This window comes from Zonotrichia albicollis, chromosome 22 (genome assembly GCF_047830755.1).
Source record: "Zonotrichia albicollis isolate bZonAlb1 chromosome 22, bZonAlb1.hap1, whole genome shotgun sequence".
Taxonomy (NCBI): Eukaryota; Metazoa; Chordata; class Aves; order Passeriformes; family Passerellidae; genus Zonotrichia; species Zonotrichia albicollis.
The window spans coordinates 2,582,677-2,596,188 of NC_133840.1; the positions used below are offsets into that span (position 1 = coordinate 2,582,677).

The 13,512-nt window shown below is 47.4% G+C and overlaps 1 protein-coding gene across 1 annotated transcript in view; it reads right to left on the reverse strand.

The window, feature by feature from the left end:
* Positions 1-7,997, reverse strand: part of MED13 (mediator complex subunit 13) — a 62,572-nt gene extending 54,575 nt beyond the window's left edge. Inside the window, exons 1-2 of the mRNA XM_005495565.4 lie at positions 7,692-7,997; positions 5,641-5,875 (exon numbers count right to left, since the gene is read on the reverse strand). Of these exons, the coding sequence (XP_005495622.3) occupies positions 5,641-5,875; positions 7,692-7,757 (301 nt within the window). The 5' untranslated portion in view covers positions 7,758-7,997. The remainder of the gene's footprint in view (positions 1-5,640; positions 5,876-7,691) is intronic.
* Between the last annotated feature and the right edge of the window lie 5,515 nt (positions 7,998-13,512).

Sequence of the window (13,512 nt, forward strand, 5' to 3'; positions counted from 1 at the left end):
ATTCTGTATGTGTGGTGCTCTTGGAGGAGTAATGAAAAAAATTAGAGCACCCTCCAAATATAAAACTCTTGTAATTTTAGTGAATTCTGAATAAGGAGTGTCTTTAAATATTAAAATATAATTTATGTCAGGTTTTTAAAGCATATTGTTACTCACAGATATTTAGCTAAATTGATTAATCAAGGATTTCTAATAAGTAATATATATTATAAATATAGATAAATCTATATTGCACAGATAAATATACAGCCCAGAAAATGCCATTTTTGACAAGACCTAAAACATGAATTTCCCTCCTTCCTTTAGCACACAGCACACCAGTAAACACCAGTTCTTCCACAGGCCGAGTGTTTATCACACCATTAACAATATCTCCCTAATGCTCAATGAACTCTAAAATAAACTATGCAAAGAAACAAAGCCTCCACTTTGGGCTACAATTCCCCCCAATTATTTCAATTACACAGGGGAAAAATCCATTCCCTCATATCAGGAGTGAGACTTTTCTTTTGGAAGCATTTCTCACCTCACAGGCTCCTTTTTTACCTTTATATGACTGTGCCAGTTATAAAAACACTGACACACACCTGATTTATACAATTAAACTTCCTATATAAACCCCAGATTCCAAGGGAAGTAAATAAACAGAGTCATGTGAAACTGCTGCTGTACACAACATTGTAATGGTGTGACAGAAACACTTGGAGTGGAAGTTTTCCATTGAAAACCCCAGATTTTTGAATTAAAATACTTTAAACTGCTCAAAGCAAGAACTACCCAGCAAAGCTACTGAAATTCTGTTTTGAGGGCCTGAAACAAGTGAGAAGCAAAGAAAAAAAGGAAAACAATACAATTTTAAAATACCGGTGTAAGAATCTGAGTAAGACAGCTGAAGTTTGTTGCTCTTAGAGTGGTGTCTGTCACCCACACTCACTGAACAGAATCTGGATCCCAGACTGGGCACCCAAAATGTCCAAAATCCCCCAGTGAGAACACTCAGCTCCATTCCAGGTTGGTTTTTGTGCTGCTTGGCCTTTACCAGTGTCACACACAGGGGTTTTATGCTCTGTACCCAGCAGAATCTTTCCTAAATCCTGAATCTTTTCTAAATTCCAAAGCAGACCCTCTCTGTAAGAGTGTAGCCATGGCAGTTTGCAAGGATAACAAGGTAACTGCTCTCCCTCTCTATTTGAAGATGTAAGTTTGGCTACAAAGCCACAGGAAAAGCTGAAAAACTTCCCAGCCAAAGGATCCAATATCCCCCCCCACGCTGAGTAACTGCACACTCAGGTAGATGTGGCAGTGTAAGTGAAATATTTCAGTGTTCTGGTGTACCCAGGTGGTTTTGCACGTGCCATTGTACACACAACCAACACCAAACCCTCATTCCCTGCCTGTGACAAAGCATTTCCACCCGACTCCACTGATGTTTCACATGCATGGTGGTCAGGGAAAAACGGGGAGGGAAAGTTAAATCTTTGTCACCTTTGAGCTCACAGCGAGACACAGAAGTTTGATAAAACTGCCTCAGTCATTTTTGCATAATGCTTATCAGCACTTTTGCTGAAGTGGCTCCATCTCTAACATGGAGGGCTGAGGAAATGCTGAAGCATCAATGCAGCAGGAACACTGGAATGCCTCTGCTGCCTCAGAACTCACAGACCCTGCCCAGCCTCGGGGCTGCAGCTCACCCTGCCCACACCAGGTGCACAATGCTGCAAAAGCCTCCTTTCCCCTTTTTGTTGGGGTTTTGTTGGTATTTTTTGTAGGAGTTCAATGATCTCAGGCAGCAATTGTTATTTTAAAAAGGCATCACTGGCTGAACTCTTTTCCAAGCTGCCTTTGCCAGCTCCTTGCAACTGGCAGGGTTTGCAGCCCCTTGGAATGGAACTGGCTCATCCTCTGCTCTCCATTGTCCTGGAGCAGTGAGACACTCAGTGCTGACATCAGCACAACCTCACTGCATTTTTGGGGACAGGGATTTGATCTAGAATGCACATGCACTGAAAAGCACACAGCACACATCAGTCTGTGCTGCCATGACTGTTTTACCAGCCAGACAAACACCAGGATTCTCCCCAGCTCTCCTCCAGCCAGCATTATTTTTATACATTTCCCCCTCACAGAAGCACGAGCAAGATTGTTCAGCAAACAAAAACTGATTATCTTGATATATGACAGACAACTCTTTAATTTTTAAAGTAAATTAACCAAATTTAATAGACACCAGAATGAAAAAGATACATCTTGCAGCTCACCATTTAAGAGATGCAATTTGAAGGTCAAAGCCATATAGCAGCATTCCCCTATCCCAGCATTAATCAAATTGTAACCATTTCCTTGGGACTATGTCTTGTACATAATTCATACCCCACTGTTCTCAGGTTTAAAATCATCTACTGCCAATTTAAAAGAAAATAATCCAAGAGCACAAGTAGCCACATGAAAATAAGAAAGAACCTTTCTAATAAAATAACTGCTGATCAGAGCTGTGAGAGACCATTGCCTGCTGAAATTGGAAGAGATGTCCTACTTTAGGGTTTGAGTTGCAAGAATTACTATAATCAAGCCTCACTGTCAGAACAAAAACATAACCTTTGAGGTTGTTAGAGGCTAAAATAACATTTCACTAACTTCTGTCTGCCTCTAGCTACGTTGGGATAGAAACAGAGCTCTGGGTTTTTGGCTGTATGTACAGTAAGTAGGTTCCTAGGGAAGGGAAAAAAATAAATGATTGAGTGAAGTCAATATTCCTGATCAATCAGCATCTCTGAACAAGTCTCCTTTTGACATGCCCCGAGGCAACAACAATCCCTGACCATCAACAAGACACTTATCCAAGGCTTGCAGTGAGAACCCTGCCACAGCCACGAGCAGGATTCAAACGTGACTCCAGGGCACAGAGTGAACTTCCAGAACGCACAGCTGAACACAGAGATAGCATTTATTTCTTCAATCTGATATGCAAAGATGGACATTCCCAACCCTGCATCCCCTGCTGAGGGCATCTTGGGAAGGGGACCAAAGGGAAGCTGACATATTTCAAATCCCCCAGGGCTGATAACCAAGATGTGTTCCAGTCACTGAACACCCATTGTTCACTGAAACTGCACATGGCCAAAAATTCAGAAACTGTCAGAATACCAACCTGTGCTGAACAGGCAGAGTTTCAGAGCAAAGGGAGCAGAATCAGGGGTTATTAATGTGGCTCTGGCAGATTTCTAACCAGGGCTCTCTCAAGGGCCACCTCTCCAGGAGAAATCTGTCCAAAGGCACTAAGGGACAAACTGCTCCCACATTGCTCCCTGTCCCCATCCTGCAGGACAATCCTTCACCCATCCAGCAGCAAACTTCCAAATGAGGCAGCACCTCAGCCTCCAGCAGCAAACAATTTCCAATCAATTTTGCAGGTAACAAGCCTGTGCTAAGAAGTCATTTATCATTCCCATTGAAAATGTAACAAGCAGTCATTGGGAGAACAAGGCAGTGTGAATTACCAGGAGAAATTGTCCACCGATGAAAAAATCCATTAGGCTACGACAAAGGTCAGATAACATTGTTTGGGTTCAGCCATAATTCTCTCTTCTATGAGATCCACGTGAAGATTTTGTGTAACAGCAAAGAGAAAAAGTGCAGCTGTGGGCACCCCTCAGCTGAGATGCACAGGAGGGTCTGTACCAGCTCCTGGCACCAGAGCCTCTCACACACAAATTCTCTTTTTCATTCCAGGAGGACAAAACCTCTGCAGTGTCAGAGCCAGCTGCAGGTGACAGCCTGAGGAGCAGCAGCACTGCACACAACACGTGTGGAACAGCTCTGGGGAAGCACAGGCACCCACAGGTGACCTGAACCAAGAAAATACCCAAAGACATGGCTGGGAGACTCTAATCCTGCACTATCTCTGCCTTACACCCTAAGAGAGGTTAAGAGTTGGTAATTCCCTGGGATGATATCTGCTTATCCACCTGTGCAAAAGGGGAATTCTGGACAAGCACAAACAAGTGGCTGAGCTGGAACTGTAGCTACAAACCACTGCTGTTTCCAAATGTCCCTCTGTGATAAATCACCAGCAGACAGATTCAAGAAGTGGCAAAGAAAGTTGCTCAAACAAATAATTTTAGTGGTTAGGCAGCACAAAATTGCACTTTTTAAATGGCTTAAATTTCACTGGATTTCCCACTCTAAATGTGTTTGTCTCAATTTAATCCCACAACAACACAAACAATTCACACAGGTCCTTCCACACAAGTGCTGGTCTTGGCTCAGGGCAGGCCCAGGCCAAAACCAGCCAGCACTGGGTCCAAGTCACATCTCAGGCACACAAAGGATGTTCCCTGCAGGTCACAACTGAGGTTATTTATAGGTCATAAGAAGGAAGCCTCAAATGCACTAAAATATCAAGCAAACTCCAGTGTAAGTGCCATTTAAAATGCAAAGTTTGTAGTTCCAGGACAGACAGGAATAGGAGCAACAGCTCAATCTTTGAAGTCGACTATTCAAAGAAATAAACATCATTTCAGTGCGTCAATTGTTTTTCAGATCACAGTATTTTTGTATGAAAATTCCACACATTATTAAATTGTTTCAAGTCAACTTCCTCAGTGGCACTTTAAACTCCTGTTTGTTCTCCAGCTTATCCACACACACACACACAGAGGCAGCATTAACAATTTCTGGTTACCAGGTCACCAAACCTTGGGCTCATTTTACACTTCAGTAATCTGAATACTGTACATTATTTGAAAGGAAATTAGAGTGATGTGTTTGTTGGTTGTTTTTTTTTTTTCCCTCGAATTAGTTGAGTCTCACCTTTAGACTCACCCAATTTAAATATCTAACTTCGTCACCTTGCTGATAAGCAGCTGGAACCATCTACGTGGGGAATTGAGCTCAACAAGCAAACAGTTCCAAAGGAAGGTGCCAAATTTGAAGTACAACATTATTGAGAAATACAAATATTGTCAGTCTTTCAAAAGGCTGGGTTTGAAAGCAGGTTCAGGGCACCAGGAAAAGTGGGGGAGAGGAATCATAAAAACTAAAAGGTTTACAGATTTTGCATGGAAACAGCTGGTTAGTTCCTGGTGCCTCCTTCTGAGGGCTTCTCACTGATGGTGTGAATTCCAACCAAAACAACCCCAAAAAGCTCAAGAGCTGCCCAGATCTCTACACTTCTTATTACATAATAAAATGAGCTTTACTATTTGAATTTGAAAATTCTAATTGCCCAAACAAAAGGGATCTTATCAAAACATGTTTAAGACATCACTTGTGAATCACAGGCACAGCTTTCAGCACAGCTTTCTCATGAAGAAGCTGCCAAAACTCATAGGCTTGTGTTTTGTTTCTTTCAAGGGAACAAGTGGGGACCAAAAATCCAAAAATCCCTTGTTTCTGAAAAATCCAGCAGTCCAAGGGAGAGAGCAGATGGTTGCAATAATTTGGAGAGGGTTACAGCAACAAATTCATCCTTTCTGGAGCTAACACTCCACCTGGTGCAGGTGTCGGAAACGAGCCCTGAGCAGCAGCGAGCAAAGAATGCACAGATCCCTCCAGTGACCAAAGAACGTACAGATCCTTCCAGTGACCAAAGAACGTACAGATCCTTCCAGTGACCAGAGGAAGGTGCCAGCAAGCTCCTACCTGAGAGATCATGGTGGATCAGGTCAGCAAAGTTGGGGTCATCCCCCCACCAGAATATCCAGAGCTCCCTGCGGCCGGGCCGCTGGTCGCGGCGCCAGACGCTGAGCACGTCGGCCTTGAGGCAGCGGCTGAAGCTGCTCAGGATGGGATCCTCCTCCGTCACCGGGAACAGGATGGGGGCAGACGTTGGGCCCTGCCACACGTAACGCTTCCATTTAATGCCAGTCAGATCAGCCTGCAGGGAGAAAAGGGCTGTCAGCGTGCGGGCACATCCACGGCGAGCGCGTCCGCGCGCGGGGAAGGGGAGCCGAGAAAGGGATCCCCCAGGATTTCACGGAACTGGGTTGGTTGGTTGGTTGGTTGGTTCTGTGTGCTTTAGGATCCCTGGGTGCTCCCAGTTTAATAACTGCAGGAAAGCAAGAGCTGTTTGTTTTCACTGCAGCTTTAAGGGTACACAGAGAAAAAGCAGATTTGATTTCAAGTAAAAGAGGGAAAGACGAGTGAGTAATGTTATTATTCACAGACTGACACGGCCCAATCTCCTCAGCACTTGCCTTAGCAAAGAACATCTTTCTTTTTGCTTACTTATGCATACACTGCCTTTTCCATCCAAGATTACTCCATGGAAATAGGTGATACAGTAAATCACACATTCTTCCAGCCATCTACCACTTGGGAAAATTTCACAAGTTTCTCCATGGCAAAAAATTCTGTCTCTCCCCCAGGAAATCTCTCGTCCTCACTGATTTTACCAAGAGCTATCATACTTTTCATTCCTCACACCACATTTCAACGATTTAAATCCTCGTTTTGTCATTCAATTATATGTTAGACCTGCAACCACGCTGATAATGATCCACTAAACCCCTTCCTAGGCAAAAATTAATTTGGCTTTACACAGGGAAAGAGCTACTACCGTGTGTAACGGGAAGAACACAATTCCTGGATTATCTCCATCACAACACCAAGTTTTAGCACTCAGTTTTTTCACTCCAGCACAGGCACCTCAAGGCAGGTAGGGGAGGCATTGCCCCGGGTTCTCTTTGGGAAGGCAGAGCCAGGCAGGCTGGCATTTGCTAAGAAGTTACTATTTTTTGTCTTCCCAATATGACAACACACAAAAGATTACTGCAACATTTAAACCTAACATGGCAGCCTCCCTACCTTCAGCAGGAGAGCAATTTAGATGAAAGGTTGTCTGCAACAGTTGCTACTTCAGAAAGACTTTCAGATTTGAAATTGTGCTATTAATCTGGAGCTGCAGGCCTGATGCAGGCTGCAGACACAGTCAGGCCGCCCAGATTCCCCTCCATCCAAAAATATGAGTGCCACAGATTGGCACAGGATTGTTGTAACAATCTCTAGGATCATAAATATCAGGCAGACAGCTAAGATTAGCTCATTTGCATTAAAAGCTGATGAAACAGCTCAGCACAGACACCAAAAAATTGCATCACAGTCCAGTTAAATCGAATTTACTCTTTGAGCTACCAAAATTCAACAATACCAACGATTTGGTATTTGGGTTAAAAAAAACGACTACAAAATGGTGCACATCAAAACACAAGACAGGCAGGGCATCACCAAAATAAAAACAGGGCATCACCAGAATAAAAACAAGCAGGGAAAGAGATGAGGAAGAAGGGGAGGATTCGCCTGGGATGTCACGAGTGAGGAGGGAAAAGAGAAAGTTCCCCGAGATGTGGGGCCGGGAGCAGCAGCAGCTCCGAGAAACACCAGGCTCAGAGGCAGGGGAGAAAGGAGGAAAAGTTGGAAGGCACGGAAAGGGAAGGAAAAGGCGAGTTCCAGGGAGGCTGCTATCCAGGAAGAAAGCGGAGGGAGGGGCGAGGCGAGACAGACAGCGATGGAGGGGAACCAGAGGGGCATGGGAGAGTTGGCTGCTCCAGGCAGGGCCTACTCCGAGGGCTCATCCAGCAGAAGCTCCGCTAAAAATGGCTGCTTTGCTTCCACTGCCCCTTCCCCCTCCCCCGGAGCTCCCAGCCCTTCCCTCGGTGGCCCCGGGCGGCTGCGAGCCGGGGGCCGACACTCACCAGGCAGAAGAGGTTGGAATGGCAATCCTCCAGGCTGGCCCCGTTCGGCACGAAGCAGGAACTCATCCTCACAGCCACAACCCACACGCCATTATCCCACAGCCTCCGACAAGAAAGAAAGAGACAGACAGAGAGAGAGAGAGAGAGGGAGAGAGAGGGAGAGAGGGAGAGACAGACAGCGAGAGGGAAAGGGGGAGGGGGGCTCTGCACACGCACAAATAATAATACAATTAAATAAGGGATTTACAGACGCACGCGAAATAGTGGCAGGGGGAATAACCCGCGAGGAGAGACAGAGAGGTGTGGGAGAGAGGGGGGGGGGAGAATATTAAAAAAAAAAATAAAATATAAAAAATTAAAGAGGAACTCAGAACGTTTTCTCGTCTTCTGGAGCTCAATCGGGGGTGTAAAGCCGCCGTGGAAGGGGAGAACAGAAAGAGGGAGGTGGTAAGTAATCCAACGACGGGAGATTAAGATCAAAATCCTCCCTGTTCCTCTTGTCTTCTCGTTCGCATAAGGAGGGGAGGGAGAGGAGGTAAGGTGAAGGGGTAATTGATCCAACAAGAGAATAAAAATGGGGTAATTAATCCAGGGGGCTAGGGGTAAAAATCAGTTGACATCCCTCCTTCCTCTCTTCTCAGATGCCAAGCAAGAGAAGCAGGAAAAAATAAATAATCCAGCGGGGGCAATTAATCCAGAACCCCCCCTCCTCTTCCTCCTGTTCCTTTAGTCATCAGATGAGAAAGGGGCAAATTGTGGAATGACTGGGAAGGATTGGCCGTGGGAGAGAGAAAAATCCAGGCTCGTCTCTTCGGAGTCCGAGGGCAACAGGGTGTGGGGGGGTCAGATTCTTCTCCCCTGCTCCAAAAATATTCCAAATAAATTAAAATTTAAAATCATAAAAACAAACTTCAGGGGCCAGAAGCAAGGCCAGTCTGAAGAATTCGTAAAGGCAGAGCAAGAAAAATTTCCTGGGGTGTACCCCAAAAAAACATCTGCGGGGGCAGGGGAGGGGGGAAGGTATTCCTTGAGAGAGAAAGGCCGCAAAAGTCTCCTTAGCAGCCCAGCGGGGGATTAAATTCCCGTGTGGAAACCCCCCCTCCCCAAAACGAAATACTCTTCGCAGCGAGGGCGAAACCAAAATATCCTCCGCTGGGTAAAAATTCCTTCCGTGGGGAAAGGAGGGAGGGGGAGAAGGGTGGAAGGAGGAAATTGCGGGTGACCCTCGAAGTCTCTTCGGGGAAGGATGGAGGAGTCTCCGGGAGGCCGATCCCCAGCCTTTTCGGGGGAGGAGGAGGACGCGGTAAATCGCAGAGTGTCTTCGGGGAGCCTGGTCCTCCCCAGCTGTCCTCGGGGGCCGGGGGACCCCGCAAAGTCTCTTCGGGGGAAGCGGAGCCCTCACCGCGGGCAGGGGGACGCGACCCCCGCCAGAGCCCGGGGGGCGGCGAGGCGGGGAGGGACCAGCTCAGCTGCGAGGCCGGTCCTTTAAAAATAAAGGGGAAAAAAAAAAAAAGAAAAAAAAAAAAAAAAAAAACCAACAAAACAGGGGAAGAAAAAAAAAAAAAGCGCGAGGGGGGGGAATATAAAAAACGATCGTCTTCAGCCGGAGCGGTCTGTGCCGGGGGGGCGGGGGAGCCCCGAGACCGCTCGCTCTCCTCAGGTGCGGGTCCCCGCGGGGGCGGTGGGCGGAGGGCCCCCTCCCCGAGGCTCCTGGGCAGGGCGGGGAGGCGGCGGCCGAGCCCCGGGCTCTGCTCAGCCCGAAGGGGTCGGAGCCCCGCAATTCCCGGCGCCGCCGACACACAGGGACGCGGCGGCCGCCGCCGCTGCTGCCGCTGGCGGAGTCGGTGCCGCGAAGCCCCCGCCGGCGCGTCGCCTCCCCTCAGCGGTGCCTCTGTCGGCGGCTGCCCGGCCGCGGCATCCTGTGGCGGCGGGAGCCTCAGCGCGGGTCCCCCATGGCCGGAGCGGGAGCGGATCCGGCTCCCGGGTAATTCCGAGACCCTTTTTCTTTAATGGCGGCCACAGGGACGGCGGTCGGGGCCCCCCTGCCGCGCTCCCATTGGCCGCCGCGCCGTCACGTGGGCGCGCACCGCCATGGCCGCCGGCGCCGCTGGGGGAAGGCGGGTGCGGCGGCGGCGCGCGGCCGCCAGGGGCGTCCGGGGCGCTGCGGAGCCCCCGCCTTGCTCGTTGGGCCGGCGCCATCTAGCGGCTGCGGGCGGCGGCTGAGCGGCGGCGCCGCGGGTTCGAATCCCGCTCCGGCCGGGCCCGCGGCCCCCGGGAAGGTGGAGATGGCTCGGGGTGGAAGGAGCGCGGTGGGACAGCCCGGAGCGCAGGATCATGTCTGGGATAATGCCATGGGGGAGGCTGTGCAGCCTCTCTGGGTAAAGTGCCCCTTGGATAAGTTCTTCCCCATGTTCAGGTGGAGCTCCCTGGGCATCAGTTCGTGCCCGTTGTGCCATGTCCTGGCAGCACGCAGCAGAGCCTGGTGCATCTTTTGGCAGCCCCATTTCGATATTTACACCGTTCCCTTATCCCTGCTGGGGCTCCCATCCATTCCAGGGCTGATCCCGGTGTGGGCTTTAGGGCCGGACTCAGCGGTCCCTGTGGAGATCCCGGGAGTCCGTGCCCAGCCCAGGGCACCTCCGGTCAGCCCGGGCCAAAGTCCGGGCACAGAGCGTCCCCCAGCTCAGGAACACTCGCCTTGGCTCCCCTGCCACAGCTTCCACCCCTTGGCAGAGCATTCCCCAGATCTGCACAGAGCAAATTCCAGAGCGAGGATCTCGGAGCCTTTTGGAAAAGATAGGGCAAGAATTGTGAAAGCTGACTTTAATATTTAATGCAAGCGTTAATGCTCTCACTAGTCCCACAGACAGCCTCTCTGCCAAAGCACAGACCAACTCCAAACCCATTTTTTTCCATCCATGCCCGGATCCATATTGTGCAGTTCAAGAGGATGAAGTAGGTGGCTTCTCTGTTACTACATGCACAGATTTGCAGAAGGACTGTGAGATTATTCAGAATTAAGATGCTACAGTGACAGTGAAAGCTATTTTTAAGAGATGTTTGGAAAGTGTATGCATCTTACTAATCCTCTCATATTACACATTAATTTTCTAGGCAATGCCTTGCATGTAAAATGGAAAATTTTAAATTACTATATGCAGAATTTTTACTGCAGCGTTCGAGTGAAAACACAAACCAGTGTAAAGCACCTAAAGTAAAAGAAAGCCCTGAATGTCTCAGCTAACCTGACATTCACATTAAAATATGATATGTTCATGCAACAGCAGCACGTTGATCACAACTATGCAACACGATGATGTTTCAAAGGCCCTGCAAATTATTTCAGGACTCCTGAACAAGACGAGCGACAACCTTCTGCAAATGTCTTGATAGAGTAGGAGGAAAGAAGGACACTCTATAAATAAACTTATCATATAAGTTAAAAAAAAGAAGTGAGGCTAGATATATTCACCAAGAGAAACTTTGAAGATTTACTCACACTGAGCCTATTTTTGTATGCCAGTGTAGGCAAGCAAGATTCTTCTTTTCATCTAAATAGAAGCGGAGTATTTTTAAACGCAGGAGATTCATTCCCTCAGTGCTCGTGGCAGCACGGCAGCTGGGGCCGGAGCCGGGATGCGGGGGGAGGGCTCCGGGGGAAGCAAACCCCTTTCCAAGGGGAACAGATGGTTTTCCCCGGGCTGGCTGCAGCCCAGGAGCATTCCTGGGTGCCCAGGGCCAGCCCCGGCCCCTCGGGAGCCCCTGGGCACCCCCAGGGCCCTGGGAGAGGCTCTCGAGTCGCTCCTCCCCTCGGGGAAATGTGAAGGGCATCGGGGAAAGCAGGATTCTGCACTAAGCACATGAGAGCTGGTTTGGGTTTGTCACTAAGAGGGAAGAGAATCACTTGGTAAAAGGGATTTGGTAGATTTGGATATGCAGGACAATGGTTCCTGCAAGTCTGGATTGATTTCAGGATAATTTTCCCATTTCTCTTCCCTCAAACTGCACAGCTCAGTGTCTGGAAGAGAGGATTAGTGTCTAACGCTGGGCTTGGTGTGGCTGCACCTCCAGCTTTGAGGACCTCAGCTCACTTCTCCACACAAAGCATTTTGGGATCTGGTTCATCAGTCCTGACACATCCATCACAACAAATCCTTCTGCAGGATCCCTGCAGAACATCCAGCAAACCTAAACCCAGGATAAGGAGCTGATAAAACATCCACCAAAGAGGGAAGAAAGCTAACACATCAATTGGGGAATTGTGAACTCCAGTTCCTCCCTTGCAGCTTTCCCAGTTCCATGGACAGAGCAGCAATGCACAATGGAGAGCAATCACACCCATGGCTGGTGAGTTCTGCACCCGAGACACCGCCTGCCCTTTGTACTCTTTGGGAAATAAAACAGAGAGGAGGCAGATTAAAAAAAGCATTGAGGGAAAAATGCTGTTGAAAATGTGCTTTGTTTTGTAGATAGGTTCTTATAGAGTTCTCATCTCTGCAACTTCCAGAAGTGCATTAAGCTGCATAATTAGCATCTGTCACATGAAGCTTTTCCCTTCCCTCTTCCTCTCCCTAGAGGGAACCTGCATAAAGAAATTTTAATATAAATTTTAGTATCTACTCTGCACAGTGCAATCATATTAGGAAAGCTACAGGCAAGTCAGTTTGTGCTCAGTCTAAGGCTTATCTTTGTGTAATAGAAACTTTACCAATTTTTGTTTTTTTTGAATGTTGCTGATCCAATTTAAAAATTAACCAGTCTCTTGGAAAGACACCAGGGGTGGGGGAGAGATGGTCCCCATTGCATCAGATTTAAACCAGTGGAACTGCCAGGAATTAAATTGTCAGGTATTAAATCCCTACAATCTCACATGGAAACATCCAGCCAAAAGGAGTAAGGGCTGGGTGATTTCCTCTTCTAGTCAAAGCATTTATTTAGAAAGGAATATTTATATTTTTAAAACATCTAAACAAAGCAGGAGTTCACGTTGCCTTGTCCTTCACATCAAGAGATTCTCCACTGCTGAATGTAAAAGTCAATGGATTACAGCATCTCCTGGTGAATCTCTGCAGGCAAAAGAAGATGCTGCTTTTTAGAAATAAAGATGAAATAGAAATAAGTGCAGCTTAACAATAGCAACATGACAAACAACTCTATTATTCAGCCTCTGATTTCCATTCAGACTCCTCATTTTTTGAAGTATTTCTTTTCTACTTAATTATTCCAAGAAAATTGAGATTATAGGATTGAACATACTGCCAACAACCTGAGGTATGGAGTGCAGAGTGAGTGCTTAAACTTCAGCTGCAGAGGTGGTAATTATTGTAATTGGTGCATGTGAAGCAAATATATCAAGTAGTGCAGAGTTCAAACTCGTGCCAGTCAGTCTCCAGTTGGCACCAACATTTCTGTCAGGAGGATACAGAGGTCTCAGCAGGACTTATTACTGGCAACTCTTCAACACTTCTCTTCTCCAAATGGTTTCAAGGGGATTTGGGTGGGAAGAAAGATAATTTTTAACAAATTAAACTACCTACAAATGGCGAGCTGCCCAGAGCCACCTAGTCTGCCTTAGTCACTACTACCAAGCCATTTTAAATAAGATTAAAAATATCACTGCTGGCAAAATTGCCTACCTGGCTTTAACAACTTCATCAGATCCCTGCAAAATTACCCAAACATGTGTGGTACACCGTGCTACATGTGAGTGTAAAATATGTCCAGAGTAAAAGGTAGAGCAGAATCTTCACTCAGCATGTCTTGAGTTACCAGAATCCAAATATCCCTATAAGGATATATACTACAATTAAAAAAAAAAATT